At 43.4% G+C, this 19861-nt stretch overlaps 1 protein-coding gene across 2 annotated transcripts in view; it reads left to right on the top strand.

Moving 5' to 3' along the window:
- Window positions 1–19861, top strand: part of THG1L (tRNA-histidine guanylyltransferase 1 like) — a 469543-nt gene that overhangs the window by 274772 nt on the left and 174910 nt on the right. For both annotated transcript variants that reach the window (XM_044069327.1, XM_044069328.1), the window contains exon 5: window positions 12044–12132. In XM_044069327.1, coding sequence (XP_043925262.1) covers window positions 12044–12132 — 89 coding nt within the window. The remainder of the gene's footprint in view (window positions 1–12043; window positions 12133–19861) is intronic.

The following is a 19861-nucleotide window of genomic DNA, read 5'->3' as shown; positions in this document are numbered from 1 at the left end:
ATAAGTCAGCTTAATTTCTTGGAATGTAAATGGTCTCTCTAATCTGGTAAAAAGGGCAAGGATGCTTACAGTACTTAGGAATTCCTGCCATCATGTAATACTTTTACAAGACCCATCTTAGTGCACCATAACACAAGACCATATTACAAAGGTATGCTGCAGGAGTATTTTCTTCTTATCCCACTGGCAGAGGAAGGAGAACAATATTTTAATTCCTAAAAGTGTAGTTCTTGAACATCTGGCTCAACTTGTCTGATTGACCGTGAGGGGAGGATTGCTGGGCTCAAGGGGTTTCTAAGTGGAAATCTTTTTACTGTTAATTCAACTCATTTTCCATCAAGCACATCCTCTGAAACTGCCTGTAGATTGGTTAGGGAGTAGGTAAGTTTCCATGAGGGATTAACAGTCGGGGGGGGGGGGTTGGAACACCATTTGTTTCCTAAAAGAGGTTAGCTCTGACCCACATCTATAAAGAATATCTTCATTAGAAAGGTCTTTGGTTAAATGTTTAGAATTTTTGGTATGAGTGATTCACACAATGAATTAAAGTGATCAAATAGGCTAAATACACATTTGTCATGCAGGTACAATCTTTATTCTAGAACTGATAAAATTTTAATTGCTAAGTAATGTAGCTATAGTATTAAATCACTACATTATGGTCCTTTGAATCTCTCAGATCACATGCTTTTGTCCCATACGATAACATTCAGCTATGAGAGACTTGAGAGTCAGTGGAAGTTAAATTTACATTTCTACTGAAGCCAATATTTTCATCAAGCAGTATCCTTCCCCAGGAACTGGATTCAGAAGATAATTTGTATGAGCTTGAGTCATGTGAAGGCTAGGATTGTTTTAAAATCCGTCTGACATCCACTGGAAGACTGGCGGAGGCTCAGACTGAATATATTACAGGAGGTCCAAGCATTAAACTGGTTTATTTTACCTGTATTTTTTTTATATTGCTCAAGGGTTGCCTCCTGTGGGAGGAAGGCCAACATAAAATTGACTAGATTAATTTGGGGGCATAGTCTTCTTGACCTTATGACATATACAAAAGTGGTTAAACTTAAGAATTGCATTCAGTTAATGTTGGAGGCCTCTGACTGTGGCTGGAAAGGGACTTTATGGCATATGTTGGGGGAAGCCTTCCAATTTTATAAAATACTCATGGTTGAGGTCCTCAAAAATTAGCAAGTTTCCACTGTTTTGTCAAGGTCTTTTGTATACCCTTGACTGCACTTTAACAGAGCAGAAACTGGGAACATAATGGAAGGACTTATCACTGATTTCTTTATCCCATTCTTGTTGAAGGCTACTGCCATACATTTATAGTGTGTTGGAAAATACCTCTAATCTGTGATATTGGACTTGGTTGGTAGAGGGGGTAGCTCCATCTTTCTCACAATTTATGGAGAAGTTTCATTTAGACAATAGGTATGTGCCTGTATATAATCAGTTGTAAACTGATGTGGGAACTCTCAGTCTTGTTAATTTCCTTTTAGTAGACTATCCCTTGTTGGTCCACTGGGTGGTAGACTTCTGCAGTGAATATCTAAGTAGGAGATCAATAAGCAAAGCGTATAGTATCTTGCAGGGACTGAAATAGAAGGCAGCAAACAAATATAGACGACTTTTGGAGAGAGAGAACTTAGTCCGACTGTCTTTATGCCATTGGGAAAAACATTTACAAATACCAAGGGTAAGATACCAGATCTACAAAATTATGCTTCTTTGGTTGGCAGTGTCAATTCAAATAGTTCTACACCCCAGCAAAACTAGAATACTTCCCTCTGCACAAAGATAATGTTGGAGAGCTTTTGTGTCAGAGGTAGCTGATTGGTTGCACATTTTCTGTGACTGTCCCATGTTACTCATGTGTAAGGATAAACTCCAGACGATATTACGGTTGATAAGTAAGGTCACATTTACACTTTATTTATCCGAGTCCATTGTTGGAGTTTCCAGTTCACAGCAGTTATTGAAACTTCAGTGGGCGGCTTGTAACATTATTTTGATTTTAGCTAAAAAATGTATGACCAAAAAAATGGAAAGGGAAGGTACATCCCGCATCACAGGAATTGAAGACCTTATTAATGAGTCTTTATAAATTAGAAGTAAAGCATCACTGTAATGGATAATGTTGATTTATACAGGAAGAAATCGGATTGTATTAAAGAATGGTTGGAGAAAGAAGAGGGATTAGAGCAACGATACAACCATCATTTAGGCTAATTTTATTTACACTAAGCTTGTAACTGGGTTTTCTTCTCCTGCAAAGTATATTTCCAGCTTTATGCTTATAGTTTTGATTGGGAATGCCATGCGGAAGCGATTTTGAATATCTTAGGTTAAAGGGATGGCAAATGTTATTTATTGTAATTATTATGCGTATAGTTCAGTAGGGTTTTTGTCCTACTTTTTTCTTTTCATTGGTTACAATTGAAATATCATGAAGCAATATTCTACATGGACCATCTCAATGCCCTTCACTGTATTCTGTATCCTACATACTGCTAGGAGGTGACGTGTCTGGCATACAAGGCATCATCTGACCCAGTATTAATGGATGTACTCCACATCATCAAGTCAAATGGCATCTGACATACTCTGTCTAGGGATATGAATTTCTTCTGCAACATCAGCAGAATGGTATGGAGCAACTGGTATCTCTGAGAGGATATCACTGGTCTGGAATAGACTGTCCATGCAGATAAAACAATGTTCATCCCTTGCAATATTCAAGTGCAACTTGGATCTGTGGATTGGAAACAGAAAAATTATCCCAAGATTGCCCCTCTGTACTACTAATGGACAGAGGCAGCTCCTAAATGCTTTATCCTATGCATGGGTCTCCTCAAATTATCTCTGGCATGATGTTTGTTCTTCTCTTTAGGGGTTATATATAATTAATGACCATGGGATGGGTAAGAATAATCTCTGGCCAAATGAGGTAAATTAATTTGAGAAAAAAAAAATGAAGGGGGAATTGGTTGGGTTTAAGATAGCCTGCAAAAGCAGCTAGCCTAGTAGTTGCGTATGAACCTATGGAATTCAAACTTCTAATAGATTAGGTGATGTACTATGTGTGTGGCCTAGGAACCACTAGCTTTCTGAATTGTACTTGAATTGTATTTATCCACTAGTAGGGTCTGACATCCTCTTTCAAATATCATTATGAGTTCAAATGAACTGTTGCATGTAGAGCTTGTTTAAGAATAGTTCTGTGGAGGTGTTTGTGCTACGACTGCCTTACACGTCTGTATACGTCTTTATGAAACAGTAACTTTGGGTCTAAATTTTAGTTAAGACTCCTCTCTAAGCATTTGATAACAAATGTATACTTATTTACTGATAATCAAGATGTTTGAATGTGCTCTTTTCATTGGAGGCCATGGAGTAATGCCTCAGAAAAAATAATGTGCACTGGAGACCAGTTGGCATAATGATTAAGAAGGTCTTTGCCTCCCATGCACAAGGTTTGATCTGACCTCCGGCCAGTTCCACTCTGGACTTTGCATGTTCTCCCCTGTGTCTCTGTGGGTTCCTCCCATTTCTGAAAAACATGCTGAGTATTTCTATGTCAAACTCATCAATGAATGGAGCTGTGGACAGCAGCACAGACTCTACATGGGGCACTGTAGGGGGAAGAGTTGTATAGACCAACAGCTTTAGGCATCTACTGTGGTGCACAGTATCCTCGGGAAAGGAGTACATGGATCACAGACTGCATGCTGTGGCAGGGCTAGCCAGTTGGTGTAAAATATGACTCTAGGTGATTCGGTTATGTTGACAAATGGGCATAAGTAGTTACCAGTGATAAGTGGTTGAAGACCCAGCCTACTCTAACCTATGTCAGGGACCCATGCTAACAGTGGGTGGGTGTATATGTCCTTATTAGCTAGTGTGTGCCCACCATGAAGCCCAGCAGCCCTGGATCAGTAAGCTACTGGTTGGCTGACATCCAGTTGCACAGCCTGGGTTACTTGGGATAGCTCTGTTGAGCAAAAGCTGGAAGTAGAACCAGTCAACCTGCCAAACATGAACTAAGAGTTGCCACACTCAGTGTAGGTTCATTGACAGGACAGAGCTTGGAAGTGGATGACATGATGGTACAGAGGAGGCTGGACAACCTGTGTATCCAAGAGACAAGATGGAAGGGCAGTGCAGCAAAGCCACTTGGCATGGAATCCAGAGTCTACTACTCTGGTGGAGGACAGGTTAGAAATGGCGTCGGAATTTTGGTGGGAGACGGCCTTCAGAAGGCAGTGAGAGATGTCATCAGAATTAGATAGACTCATTGCAGTCAGACTCCAGCCTAATGATAGGGCAGTATTCATAATCTCAGCTTATGCTCCACAGCAGTTGCAGGACCTACATGAATTGATGTTGATAATGGGTGACTTGAATGCACATATTGGGACAGATGGAACAGAATATGAGGACTGCCTGGGTCCACATGTGTGGGACAAAAGGAGAGGCCATTCTAAACTTCAGTCTGGCAAATGGCTTAATAGTAGCCAACATAGTTTAGAAAAAGAGGCCATCACAAGATCCCATACAAGAGTGGCCAACTTGCAATTCAGGTAGATTTCCTCTTAGTAAGGAAAGGGCACTAGGGTAAAATTGGTGATTGCAAAGTCATTCCCAGTGAAATGGTTGGCCCACAGCGTAAACCACTTGTTACCACAATCAGCTGCAGGCAGTGGTCAGAGAAGGCTCTAAGGTCAACTGAGACCAGGCTGAAGACCTAGAAGTTGACTGGAGAGAATGTACAACAGTTTAAGGAATTGCTCAGGGCTCTAGCACCCCAAAAAGAGGAGGAAGTAGATGGAGTTGAAGAAGAATGGCAGTGCCTTAAAACAGCGTGTGTGAGGACTGCAGAACAGATATGTGGCCAAGCCAGATATGGAAATAAGGTACAAAAAGAAAGCTGGTGGTGGAATGCAGAAGTCCAGGAAGTTATCAAAGGAAAGAAGGAGTGCAGGAAAAAGTGAGAAAGAGAAAAGACTAACCAGGATCATAGGAGATTACTAGGGTAATGACCCTAGAGCCCTTACGAGCCTAGCCAAGTGTTAACCTTATTTCCACGATTAGCACCTATCACCCCCTGTCCAAGAGAGACATAGTTGGGGACCCCTGGGGTGAACTTACTGTTATCCACCCATGCTTGGAAGGAATACTGGTTGGCTAACAAAGAAGCTAAGAAAGGAGTTGCAGTAGCAAACAATTGGGCATTGGAGGCACTCTACCAGCTTCTAGAAAGTGACTTAATAGGTGGCACAAAGAAACTATATCAGGTTGCAAGGCAAAGACAGAAAGATAAAGAAGATAGTCAGATGCTCTTCATAAGGGATGCTAACAGCCTGCTCACCAGTCCACAGGACATCAGAGGCAGATGGAAGGAGTACTTCCAGCAGTTTCTAAATGAAGAAGACCCCACAGAAGCTGCAGCATCCCATACACAGCCTACGATGAGAGAAGAATTGGAGCCCGCCTTCGAAGAAGTAAAAATAGCACTAAGGAAAATAAAATCCGGGAAAGCAGCAAGCTCAGTTGAGGTCACAGCAGATATGATAAAGATGCTGGGTGAGACAGAGGAGAAATGGCTCCTGAGGGTACTCTTAGCAGTGTGGAGACAAAGCTTATTCCAGATGACTGGAGAACAAGCCAGTGTGCGAGAACAAAGGGGGCATCTACAAGTGTGGGCAGTACAGAGGTATCAAACTCCTGTCACACTGCATGAACTTTTTGGAGAGGGTGACTGTGAAAGTAAGATAGATGAGTAGTTCGGATTCAGATTATGATGCAGCACAACTGACCCAATGTTTGCAGTGAGACAGTTGAGAAGAAGCTAAAGATGAGGAAAGAGTCCAACTGGGCATTCCTAGGCTTGGAGAAAAAACATATGACAAGGTCCCCAAGAAAGATGATTTTGACAGTACTGCAGTGGTTCGAAGTTCCAGAAACATTGGTAGAATTAGTGTTTGCTGTGTACAAGTACCCAGTGACTCATGTACGAAGAGTGTTTGGTCTCGCAGAGGGGTTCCATTGGGAGTGGGTGTACATCAGGGTTCAGCTCTGAACCCACTACTGTTGGTGCTGATGGACTACATTAGCAAACCTGTCTGAGGGGAAAGATCAACAAAGTTGCTATATGCAGATGATGTGGCATTATAGGCAGACTCTGAGCAGGAACTTCATCAAAGGATAGGGGAATGGAATGCCAAACTGAAGACACATGGGATGAAACGAAGTACAGATAAAACAGTGGTAATGTCAGCAAATTGGGGAAATCGGAAGAAGCTGAAAACTGAGATAGAAGGGAAGATAGTGAAACAGGTTAATAGCTTCAGGTATCTGGGAGGTGTTATTGAAAAGAAGGGAAGTATGAATGAAGTGGTCAAAGCTAGAATCAGAGGGGCTGTAGCCAAATGGTGTAGAATATCAGGTGTAGTGTATGACAGAAGAATGCCTCAGAAGCTGAAAAGTCAGGTGCACAAAACAGTGGTGCGACCAGTACTACTGTATGGTACAGTAGTGTGGGCACTGAAGGCAAAGCAGATGAGGAAGCTAGAGGTGATGGAAATGAAGTGCCTGAGACAGGTGGTAGGATACACACAGTGGGACAGATGAAGAAATGAGGACATAAGAGCAGAAGCCGAAGTAGCTTCAATTGCAGAAAAGATCAATGAGAACAGATCAAAGGCAGAAGACAATCTGGTAAAGAAGATGTGGGACAGACTGGAAGAAGGTAAGAGGAAGTGAGGGTGTTCAGCAAAGAGGTGGATGGATTGTGTTAGAGAAGCTCTGTGACATTCAGGCATGATTGTCGAAAAGGGCAGGAGGGTAGCATTTAATCGAGAGAGGGGGTGACCGTTAACATGACACCCTGACCCCATGTAAAAAATGGGAAAAAGGAGGTTGTTGATGATGGTGATGTACATAACAGATCACTGTTACTGACTATTAATTGATGTAACCAGTTAACAGTCAAACTATCTGCTGCAAGCAGTGATCAGAGAAGGCTGTAAAGTCAACAGAAGTTAGACTGAAGACCTGGAAGTTTACTGGAGAGAGCACAGGAGTGTAAGGAATTACTGGGGGCGCTAGTGCCTCAGGAAGAAGAAATAGGTGGAATCTGAAGAATGACAGCTCCTCAAAAAAGCATGTATACAGACTATAGTACAGATATGTGGCAGAGCTAGCTGTGGAAGCAAAGTCCATAAGAAAAGTTGGTGGTGGAATGCAGAAATCCAGGGTGGAATGCAGAAATCCAGGAAGTCATCAAAAGAGGGGAGGAGTGCAGGAAAAAAGTGGTAGATGGAAAAGACGGACCAGGTTAAGAAGGAAAACTGGTTGTCTAACAGAGAGGCTAATAGAAGAGTTGCAGTTGCAAATAAGGGATCAGACGCTCTCTAGCAGCTTCTGAAAAGTTGCTGAGTAGATGGCATAAAGAAACTCTTATGAGGTTTCAAGGCAAAGACAGAGAGATAAAGAAGATAGTCAGATGAAGAAAACCCCACAGAAGCTGTACTGCTCCTGACACAACCTATGATGAAAGAGGATGAGGGGGAGTCCACCCTAGATTAGCAGTTTGGATTCAGATCAGGATGCAGCACAACTAACTTGATGTTTACAGTGAGACAGATTGCTGAAGAAGCTGCTAGAGATGAACAGAGAGTCCAACTAGGCATTTGTAGACTTGGTGAAAGCATATGACAAGCATATGAGAAGGTCCCAAGAAAGCTGATTTGGGTGGTCCTGTGAAGTTCGAAGTCGTAGAAACATTTGTAAAATTAGTGCAGGCTACATACAAGGATACAGTTGCTCGAGTACAGTGTTCGGACTCGCAGAGAAATTCCCATTGGGAGTTGGTGTGCATAAGAGTTCAACTCTGAGCCCACTGGTGCTTATACTGGTGATGGACTGCATTAGCAAACTGGTCAGAGGGGACAGATCAACAAAATTGCTGTATGCAGATTATGTGGCATTACATGCAGACTAGAGCATGAAGTTCAGCAAAGGATAAGGGAATGGAATGCAAAACTGAAGGCAGATATGTTGAAACTGAGTAGAGATAAGAGAATTGTTATAGCAGCAAATGAGGATAATGAGAAGAAGCAGAGAACTGAGATAGAAGGGAAAGTATTGGAACAACTTAAAAGATTTAGGTGTCTGGGAGGAATGGTTGAGGACAAGAAAAGTCTGAATGTAGTGATGAAAGCATAGAATCAGAGGGGCTGTAGCCAAATGGCACAAGAATGTCAGGGGTAGTGTATGACAGAAGAATGCTTAAGAAGCTGAAAAATAAGGTGTATAAGACAGTGGTGCATACTATGAGACAGAATAAGAAATGAGGACATTAGTGCAGAATCCAGATTAGCTCCAATTGCAGAGAAAGTCAGAGAGAGCAGGTTATGATGTCTTGGGCACATGTACAGAAAAGCAGAAGACGATCTTGTGAAGATGATTTGGGACAGACAGGAAGAAAGGAAACAAGGGCATCCAGCAAAAAATAGATGAATTATGAGAGAGAAGACCTGCGAAAGTCAGGTATGACTATCGAAGGTAGGAGAGTGGCATTGAACTGAGAGTTGACACAACAATCTGACCCAATACAGATAAATGGGAATAAGGGGGCTGATAATAATGGTGAAGTAACAGAATAGTACAGATAGCAAAGACAACATTTACAGGTTAGCAGTGGAATAACTAGTGTTTGTTAATGGGCACTTAAAGGAACCCATTGTTTACATAAACTGTTTAACATCACTAAAAATATAACGTCCAAAAGATAAAAATAATAGAGGAGTAGTGGTATGGAGGAGCAAAAAGTGGAGAAGACTTGTGGGGGGAAGAAGATTTAGAATTGTGAAAGGAAGGTGGGAGAAATGATCTGCTTTGTGTGTTTGACTGGCAAACTGGAGCCCTAGGCAGTGGTTGAGAAATGTAATTAAGTGGGAACAAAAAGGTAATGGAGGACTTAGTAATAACACAGAATGGCAAGGTATTTTTTTTTTCAGGAATCATAATTTTGTATGTCGTTTTTAAATTTATGTATGTTTACATTTTTTTCTGATACTGGAGAGCTGAACATTCCACACATGAGCTGTAGTAACAATAAAAAGTGCTCCACTAAAATCTTTTCTTTTGAGTGGCTTGTTGAGGGAATTATGGGGATTAGAGGTCATGAGCTGAAGCCTCTTGGATGGAAATTGCATTTGGAAGGCTTGTTGTGATTCTAATTAAGTTTAAAAGCAAAGACTAAAGACTTTTTTTTAACTTGCTTTCAAATTTTGACTACCCAAATAGTTTTAGTGCAGAGTAGCAGGGGCAGAAGTTCAGCTTTCACACCATTTACAGTCTTTGTTAGCGGCTTCCAGCCTACCAGTTAAGGAAGAAGCAGAACTAGAAGGAGGTGTCTAGGCAGAATTAATAAACTTAAGAGCACAGCAGGAATGAGATGAAAGAAGAGTTAAGGTGATATAGCCATCCCCAAATTTTTGATTCATTTTTCTGTATTCTGGTTTGAACTCATTTGGATTGTAAAGAGCACTGCAGTTGTACCCCAGATACACAAGTCATCCACCTCAGCTGGACAGCTGCCCAGGTAGATGTTAAGAATGGGCTTTTGAAAGTCATAGAGTTTATTGCTGCAAAACAGCATGGCATTAGATTTTCAACTGCTCATGGAAGGATAATGAATATTGTCAGAGTTGCTCCAGAAGTGAGTAGAAAAAGGGGTGTACAGGACAGGACTCTGTATGAAACATTATGGAACACCTTTGTGTACAAGGAGAAGCTCTGAGAAAGATATTTTTAAAGATGACCTTGTTGACTGCCAACTTTAGAAGACATTTCTGACCAAGCATGTGTGTTTGGTCACTTGAACTTTTCTGTTAGCATTTCTAAATATTTTTGTATGAGGCTGGCCATTCACTTGTTTCATCTCAGGAGGTACATATGGTAACTTACTGTTGTACTTCCTTTTATGTGAATTTGAACTCTTGACTGTTAGTTCAGCTCATAGAGCATGTATATGAAAGTTTCTTTTGAACAGTCAAATATACATAAATTAGCACATCTTGAAGCCACCTTTGTTTTTATAGAACTAAAATAAATAGGAGCCACATTGTGTCTGTTTCACTGCAATATATATTATATTTTATGTTTCACTGCAATGCCAAGAGTCAGTGTACTTCCAGGTGCATCATTTTAGGTTCATTACAAAATTGGTTTAAAATTGTCACACAGTAAATTAAAACCTAGTTATTGAATGTTGGTCAACAACTTAAATTTAAGCAGTTATTTATGAATATAATTTAGTTTTGTATGCAGCCTCTAACCAGATTATTGAAGTCCTTTGCCTTTTTCATGTTAGTATATCCTGTGTTTGAGAGTTTCTATAGTATTTCTTGGTTTCACCATTTTATAGTGCTGATTTTTTTATTGGAATACTTGATGAGGCCGCACACAGCTACTGTGTTTTAGGTCAAAATGAAACACTACCTGTATTTTGGAGGTTCTTGACAAAATCATACTTTGCACTCTTTACCAGAAAAAATGAGGGAAAAAATACCAGAGCGGCAAAGGAAGAAAGAAAAATGTTCCAATTCTTACACTGTTTGCTCAAACAGTCAAATACAAATAGCAATTTGTTCAGTTGTGTGTTCAGATTGGGAAGTACATGGCCAAGGCCTTTATCTCAAATGCTTTTTTTGTTGAATGCTGGAACTTTGACTGTATATAAGGTAAGTGGGAATGGTGGGAGTGTTTGTGTATGACTGGTTGGATGTTGGGGTTAGAGTAAGGGTAGGTAAGGGGATAGATTTAGTTGAGTGTATGTGCAAGTGTTTTTGGTTAGGGTTGGGGGTAAGGACTAGATGAGGGGGTAGATTTAGTAGTGTAGCCATGTGTGTGTGTGTGTATGTGTGAGACAGAGTCTTGTATAGTGGTACTTTTGGAGAAAGGTTTTTTTGTAAGTTAATATGTAGGGTTAACAACATGAATATTTAAGGTGTGAAGGCGGGCAAAGTACCTTTACCCACCTTATTCATGAGTGCTAACCCTAATCCTGATGGTGCCCCTGCCTCTAATTCTACACATTAAATTACGAAAAATCCTTTCTCCTAACAGTGCCAGTATTCAGACACATTTGATCTGTAGGAACTTTGAGTTTTGTTCAAGCAGTTGGAAAAATAAATTGTTTTCCTTTTTCGATTGTCTGGGCCTCAATGCATGTCTTGTACAAGTAAGTTTGTTTTCAAAGTGCCAGCAGTGATTCACTCTTTTGATACTTGTGCACTTCAACAGACTGTAGCCTATTCCTTGTTAAATACCTTGCAGGTAAAATACCAGAGACAGCTGATGAGTGCCGTTTACAGTGATTTTGTATATCAGTCTGATGGTGAGGGAGAATGTGAGAGAACACTAAACACCATGGCTCAAACCAACATGTCATCTTAAGTAGCACAGCAAAGAAGTTTTGTAACAGGGTGCTGCAGAGTGTCTGTTTGTCTGTTGTGTGGCACTTGTTGAGGCCTTATTCAGCCACTGCATCAGTGTAGTTCAGTCATCTGCCATATACTCCTCTAAGCAGAGTATCATGTTATTTACCCAAGCAAATTACTTTCTGAAATGCACCTTGTAGTAGCTACTGCTGTCATAGTAGAAGCCAAGGTAGAAATTAGCACATGAACTGTATATATGACTAATGCCACCCATGTCATGTGAGGGTACAAATACCAGTTGACAGTATTCGATTTTGCTGTCAGCCTTTATGGTATAGGGTGCCATCGAAGGATAATCAGATTGCAAACGTCACAGTAAACTCTGTTTAATTTCTGCAACTATTTCTCTGAAAGCAGCATTTTTTCCCCTGATAGTGCTTCCTTGTTACATAAGAGTATAATATAGGTCATTAACTGTATATTTGAGGTTAGAAAGAGGGAGGTAAATAGCATTGCTGTTAATCTAGCTATGTGGACATCTGCTTTCTTTGTCATTGGTGATCAGTTAATGTGTGGCTTGCTCTTCCTAGGTCATATCAATAACCTGTATAATACGGCATTTTGGACACTGGTAACGAAAGGCAACCTGACAACTTCCAAAGCAGAAGAGAGATTACGGGTATGAAAGACTTGTGTTGAAATTGTAACTGAGTCAAATTTTAAAACTCTTTTGTCGAAAATGTCAAAGTTCAAATGAACAAAATGTAGCTGGAGCTGTTGTCAACTTACCTAATTGCAGTGTTTTATCTACACACACTACCCCCAGGGTACTGCTATCCTCCTTAAAAAAGATGATGTTAAGTTGTCAATCTCGCCTTCATTCTTGCTTGATGGGTTCGGAGCCGATCCTCGGCTCCGACTCGGCACTTGCTAAGCTCGAGAGTCACTTTTACCAGCTCGAGGCAGCCCCATATCCCATGATGCAAGGCGGTAAGTACCCAGATCTCGTTTGCCGCTTCGCTGATGAGGTCCTCCTTTTACCAGCTCCTGGTAAGTGATTATTATTACTAATTTTTAGCCCCCAATCAGAGAAATTTCTCTTTTTTTCTAAAAATTCTATGTTTTTAGATAATTGTGAGGCTTTTTCTGACTAACTTTTTATTTCCTTCTTTACTTTTTTAGTCAGGCCTTAATTCCCTCCCATCCCCCCCTGTCAGGGTGTGTGTGTGAGAGTTTTTATTCTAAATTCTTTAACCTTAGTTTGTCTGGTTCGGGACTGTGTGTGTAGTGTTTAAGCACTATGTCTAAAGAACAGAGGGTCTCAGGCTTCAAGAAGTGTGACTCGTGCTGTCAGAAGATGTCTCTGACAGACGGTCACACTTCTTGTTTATATTGCCTGGGACCTCTCCACCTGCAGGACTCCTGTGCGATTTGTCATTCCTTTAGCCAGAGAGTCCTGCAGGAGAGAAGAAATAAATTGATTTTAAGGGGTCTCCTTAAACCGGAGGGCTCTCCGGCTAAATCGGCTCCAAGCAAGACTTCAAAGTCTTCCAAGGCCCAGGCTACTGTGTCCAAGCCTGCGGCCTCGGTTCCGACTCCTTCGGAGTCGAGATCGGCTCCGGCTGGAGCCGATCCTGGTTTGCTAAAACCTTTGGCACCGATGGCTATCGGTGCCGAGACTGTTATAGTCACATCGGTGTCGGCTCCGACTGGCTCCGACCACCATGTGGCTCAGGCTTCGGTGTCGGCGCCGACCGGCTCCGACATCGTTACAGTTATGTCTGTATTGGCTCCGGCTGGAGCCGATGCATCGAGGCTTTCTGTCGGAGCCGAAAAGTCCTCGGCTCTGACTGCATCTATGGTTTCTTCGGCTCCAATGGTTCCTTCGAGGAAGAGGTCCAGGTCCCCTTCCTTGGAACCGATACTCTCGGCTCCGGCCTCGCCTCTCCTCTCGGTGCGGAGCCATCGGAGCCGATCATCTAGGTCATCCAGGCTTTCAGACCATGATTTAGAGAGGGTGGTCAGTAGATTATTGAAATCACAGGCACTGGCCCAGATGCTGCATAGTCCGTCTCAACAGACGACTATTAGTCCACACCCTCTTGAAGTTCCTCCTTCGACTCTACCTCAGAGTTTGGAGCTGGAGTCTTCGGGTATAGTTTCTGCTATGGCTGAGGGGCGGATACCCCCCCCCCCCTCTGCACCCTCTGCTTCTACTCTTATCTCCTCTTCGAGACCTTCCTTAGAGGGATTCGGTGGTCGGGCTTCCCTGGTCTCCTCCGAGGGGGTGAGTGGCATCGGACCCTTGTCCGACCCCGCTCTTCCCCTTGGAGCCTCGGCCTTGGTGAGCTCGGCTCCGACATCTGCCTCGGAGCCTTCCCTTTCGGTGGGTCCTGGAGTTCCGGTTTCTTCGAACGGGTTCTCTTGGACCTCCTGGGGGCCTTCGAGGTGATGAAGAGTGTGCTGGCCACTGGGCTCAGCCAGCAGTCTATTCCCTTAGCTCCTCCCTCTACAGTGCCTGTCGATATCTCTGCCATCTCTCTTGCTCCCGGACCCAGAAATCCTCCGCCTCAGGTTTCCCCACTGGGAATAACCCCCTCTTCCGAGGATTCTCCTGATCAGTCAGGAGATCCTCCGCGCAAGAGGACTTGTAAGAGGAAACACCTAGACTCCCCTGAGTCTATCACTTCAGATACAGACTTAGATGAGTAGGAGGGATCCCCAAGATCCCCCTCTGAGGATGTCTCCTTTTCAGACATCCTAGAACTCCTAAAACAGACGGGAAACTGGCCCTCCACAAATCCCTCTGAGGATGAGTCTGTATACCTAGAGGCGTTTGGATCTCGGCCCTCCACCTCCTGGGTGTCTCCGCCTTTCGACCCCCTTATGGAAGTTATTGCTCGAAAGGCTTGGACTGCTCCTGACTCTGTAGAGCCAGTTCCTAGGAGGCCGTCTAAATTTATTACTTCCCCTTCGGACAAGCAATTCCTTACAAAAGGTGTCCCTGTTGATGCCATGGTGGTGGCGGCTGCCACTAAGAAGGAACTTGCAGATCCTTCCGTACCTGTCCATCCTCCTAATAAGGATTCTAGGACCATGGATAGGTATGGTAAGCGGATGTTCTCTTCAGCGACCTTTGCTATGCGCTCGCTGAACTATTTATGTCACTTCACCAGACTCCAAAGGGACATCCTTAAGGAACTAGGTGAAGTAGTACAGGATCCTACAGCTGCAGGGACTCAAGAAAAAATTGCTTCTCAGCTAGGAATCCTTAATTCTATAGCTAACTCCTCCATGCGACTGATATCATATGCAGCAGATGGAGCGAGTAGAGCTGCAGGTACAGGGGTGGCTCTTAGACGCCAAGCCTGGATGCGGCTCTGTAATTTTGCAGATCCCTTTAAGGCGTCCTTCACAAATTCTCCCTTTGATGGGTCGGCTTTGTTCGGCCCTCAAGTGAAGGATACATTGACCAGGTGTGAACAGGACGGCAAGACTCTTTCTCCCATAGGGGTCCGTTTTTCCACCCCTTCTAGACCTTACCCTAAAGGACAGAAGGGTGGAAAGATGTGGTTCCGCAAGTCCCAAGGAGTCACGCCGGATACACGTGGTCAGTTTGCCCCTAGAGGCAGAGGGGGTAATAACAACAGACGCCGCCCTAGAGGTAGAGGGGGTCCACAGAACCAGGGAAGCAGAGAGTCTCTCTCTGACAAGCCCTTTCAACATCCCTGAGATGTTGCCCGACTGTCCATCCTTGGAGGCAGTCGGGGGAAGACTATCGCTGTACCCAGAAGCCTGGCGTTCCCTCACTCAAGACAGATGGGTACAGTCGATCATATCCGAGGGTTACAAAATTCCTTTCGAGGAAAGTCCCTTCTCTCACACAAATTCCCTTCCAGATGTACCACCCGGTCTAAGGGAAGTTGCAGAGTTAGAAGTATTAAAACTTCTACAAAAAAGAGCCATTCAGCCAGTTACAATAGACCATTCAGAGCCCGGAATCTACTCAAGATTCTTTTTGGTCCCCAAAAAGACGGGAGACTGGAGACCAATATTGGATCTCAGCAGACTCAACAAGTCTGTGAGAAAGACAAGATTTGAATGGTCACACTTCAGTCAATTTTGCCCTTCCTAGAGAAGGGCAACTGGATGTGCTCAATAGATCTTCAGGACGCGTACTATCACATAAAAATTCACAGACGCTCCAGAAGGTTTCTCCGCTTTCGGCTGGGGTCCAGTCATTTCCAATTCAGTGCCCTGCCCTTTGGTCTCACTACAGCTGTTCACCAAATGTATGGCAGTGGTCACGGCTCACCTGAGACGTCAAGGATTCCAGGTGTTTCCGTATCTCGACGACTGGCTCCTTTCAGCCACCACCAGGCATCAACTTCTTCAAGCCAGGGATTACACAATAAATCTTTGCACTCAATTGGGAATTTCGATCAACTACGAAAAATCCTCCTTATTGCCCTGCCAGTCTATTACTTTCATAGGCGCAAACTTAAACACTGTTCGGATGTCAGCAACCCTCACAGACCAAAGAATCTCAGATATACAAAGTCACGTGAGGATAATCCTAGCCAGCAAAAAAGTACAGGCCAGAATGGTTCTAAAGGTGTTGGGCCTCATGGCTGCGGCCATTACTCTTCTTCCCCTGGCTCGCTTCTACATGCGCCTGCTTCAGTGGATGTTGTTTACTCAGTGGTCTTACCAACAACTTCCAATGCGTCACCAAATATTGGTGACACAAATTTGCAGGAATCATCTTTCATGGTGGATTACTTCTCCCCAGATTCACCAAGGCAGACCCTTTGTACCCCCGGCCCCGGTAGCCACTGTCACTACGGACGCCTCCCTGATCGGGTGGGGGGGTCATTATCAGGGCAGGATGGTTCATGGGACGTGGCAACCGTTCGAATACCACCTGCACATAAATGTCCTAGAGATAAGAGCAGTGCTTTTAACGTTGCAAGCCCTCAACGACTTTCTTCCCTTGGGAACAATTGCAGTTCACACAGACAACATGTCTGTAGTATGGTATATCAACAAACAGGGCAGAACCAAGTCCTACCCCTTGTGTCGAGAAGCTCTCAGACTTTGGCAATGGGCGATCTCCTGTCATCGGTTTCTGGTAGTAACGCATATCCCTGGGAAAACCAACATTTTAGCGGACCGATTGAGCAGAGCTATTCTCATGCCTCACGAGTGGTTTCTCAAACAATCTATAGTGGAGGAGATTTTTCTAGAATGGGGCCGCCCATGTTGCGATCTTTTTGTTACTCCCCAAAACAGCAAATGCCCAGACTTCTTTTCGCTCTTCCCACTGCCAGGCCATCCCCCCAGAGACGCTGTAACCCAGGATTGGCCGCAGGGACTTCTTTATGCCTTTCCTCCCTTTCCGCTGATTCCACAAGTACTCCAGAAAGCCACCGTTTTGAGAGCCAAAATGATTCTCATTGCTCCCTATTGGCCTCGACAGATTTGGTTTCCGTTCCTCCACCGTCACCTTTTGGTGCAGCCGTGGCATCTGGACCCAGTACCAGACCTTCTGATTCACCAATCGGGTCAGCTGCACCGGTCTATCCCTTCTCTCAACCTCACAGCATGGTTGCTCCACTTCCTTCCTTAGCCAGACTTCCTATGATCTCTAATCCTGTTAGGGACATCGTAGTAGCTTCCCTAAAATCCTCTACTAGAAGGATTTATACCAGCAAATGGAAACGCTTTTCTTGTTGGGCAAAAGCTAAAAATATTGATCCCTTTACTGCTCCAGTACAAGCAGTTTTGGATTTCTTAGCGGAAGTCTTTCACGCGGGCTCTTCTTCTTCCACGGTCAAAGTTCAGTTGGCTGCTATCTCGAACTTTCATGTCGGGTTCGCAGATCACAACATTATGTCCCACAGGCTTTGTAGAGCCTTCTTAAAAGGAATTTTTCTCCTGAAACCTCCAATCAGGAGTCCTCCTCCTCAATGGGACCTAAATTTAGTGCTGACATCATTGATTCTTCCTCCCTTCGAGCCAGCTGATTCATGTTCCCTGAAATTTCTTTCGTGGAAAACTTTATTCCTGGTTGCTATTACATCGGCTAGGAGGGTATCTGAACTTCATGCTCTCTCTGTTCGTCCCCCCTATTTGGTCTTCCACAAAGACAGAGTATCATTGGGAACTAATCCGACCTTTTTGCCTAAGGTCGCCTCAAAGAGTAATTTGAATCAGTCTATTGACCTTCCTGTATTTTTCCCAAACTACTCAAACCGATCGGAACAAAAGTTACATTATCTTGATGTTCACCGCCAACTCAGATATTATTTGGACAGAACAAAACAATTCAGGAAATCCGATCAGCTCTTTGTTTCTTATGCTGATAACAAAAAAGGCCTTCCCGTCTCAAAAGTGACCTCATCTAGATGGCTTTCTTCTGTCATCTCTTAAATTTATCAGCTCAGGGGAAAACAGCTGTGCTCGAAACCTAAAGCTCATTCAACCAGAAGCTTAGCCACTTCCACAGCTTTTCAAACTAGACTTCCATTAGACACTATTTGTGCAGCAGCCACTTGGGCCACTCCTCATACCTTTGTTTCTCATTACAAATTGGATTTGGCCTCCAGGGACAGAGCCAGTTTTGGCTCTACAGTTCTCAAGAGTCTGTTCCATTGAGCCACCCAGGATAGAGGTGCTAGGGACGCGGTCCCATCAAGCAAGAATGAAGGCGAGATTGACAACTTAACATTGAGAAGTTATGTACCTACCATAACGTTCCATGTTAGTTGTCTTCTCTCGCCTTTTTTCTTGCGACCCTCCCTCCTTCCCCCTGGCCTGGACAGACCCTTTTCTCTCTACATGGAAGAATGCTTCTTAAGACCATTCAGTTCTGGTCTTCCTAACCCATCCTTCAGGCTTTTTCTCTGCCTTCTTCCTTTTGGGAAGTTTTTTTATGCTAGGTGTTATTGCCTATGGACAACAAACGAGATCTGGGTACTTACCGCCTTGCATCATGGGATATGGGGCTGCCTCGAGCTGGTAAAAGTGACTCTCGAGCTTAGTAAGTGCCGAGTCGGAGCCGAGGATCGGCTCCGAACCCATCAAGCAAGAAAGAAGGCGAGAGAAGACAACTAACATGGAACGTTATGGTAGGTACATAACTTCTCATTATGTATTTACCATAATGTTCCATGTGAGTTGTTCATCTCGCCCTCATTCTTTACTGATTGGTTCCGAGCCGATCCCACGGCTCCAATACGGCCAGTTGCAAAGCTTGAGGTCTTCAAATAGTTCGAGGCCAAGTCCCTATCCCATGATGCACCTAGAATTACCTCAGATCTTGTTTGCTGCGTATAATACCATATGTCATTCTTTCACTCCCAAGAGAAAGGAATAGAAGAATTGAGCAACCAGGATGGATCCAGCATCTCTGTCATCTAACAGCCCAGGAGGAAGGAGTAGGAGGGAGGGACGTAAGAATGAAGGCGAGATGAACAACTCACATGGAACATTATGGTATGTACATAACTTCTTTATGTGAAGTTGTTTAATCTCGCCGTTCATTCTTTACTGATGTGTAGTGTCCCAAGCACCATCAATCTCGGGTGGCTCACGGGAGTATATTTCTCAGGATCATGGAGCTAAAGGAGGCCCTATCCTTGGAGGCCTTGTCAACTTTGTAATGAGTGATAAAGGTATGAGGTTTTAACCAAGTGGCTTCTGCACAAATGTTATCAATATGAAGTCTGGCAGAAAAAGCAGATGTAGAAACTGCTCTGGTTGAGTGAGATTTAATTTTATGCTGTAAAGGCATATTTGCAGCTGAATAGGCAAAGGTGATGCAATCAGATAACTATTTAGAAAGAGTTGTTTTAGCCACTGGTCTCCCCTTCCTGGAGTCTGAAAATTAGATAAAAAGCTGGTCTGATTTTCTGAAATCTTTTGTTCTGTCCAAATAAAATCTGAGCTGTCTGTGAACATCGTTTGTGCAGTATATACTTTAAATTGTTTGAATGGTTGGGGAGGAAGACTGGCAAATCAATAATTTGGTTAAGATTGGTTTCAGTGCAAACTGTGGGCAAGAACGAGGGGTTTGTTCTAAGTGAGACTCTGTCAGCATGGAATATCAAATAGGGAGGCTTGATGGATAAAGCCTGAAGCTCTGACACTCTGCAGGCAGACATAATAGCTATCAGAAAGATGGTCTTCCATGACAAAAATTTGAGGTCACAAGAGGACGTTGGTTCAAATGGTGGAAGAATTATGTGGGGAAAGCATAAAATATAAATTCCGTGGAGAATAGGGAGATTTCACAGGCGGTCTAATATGAAAAGTCCCTTTGAGAAAGGCTATGGATAACTTGAGACATGTTATTCAACCCTTGAAATCCAAGATGAAAATTAGAAATAGCATCCAATAGAACATGA

The sequence above is a fragment of the Protopterus annectens genome, chromosome 4.part0, assembly GCF_019279795.1.
Source record: "Protopterus annectens isolate FY-2018-M chromosome 4.part0, PAN1.0, whole genome shotgun sequence".
Taxonomy (NCBI): Eukaryota; Metazoa; Chordata; order Ceratodontiformes; family Protopteridae; genus Protopterus; species Protopterus annectens.
Note: the sequence above shows the minus strand (reverse complement) of the source record. Positions and strands in the feature narration are given on the sequence as shown.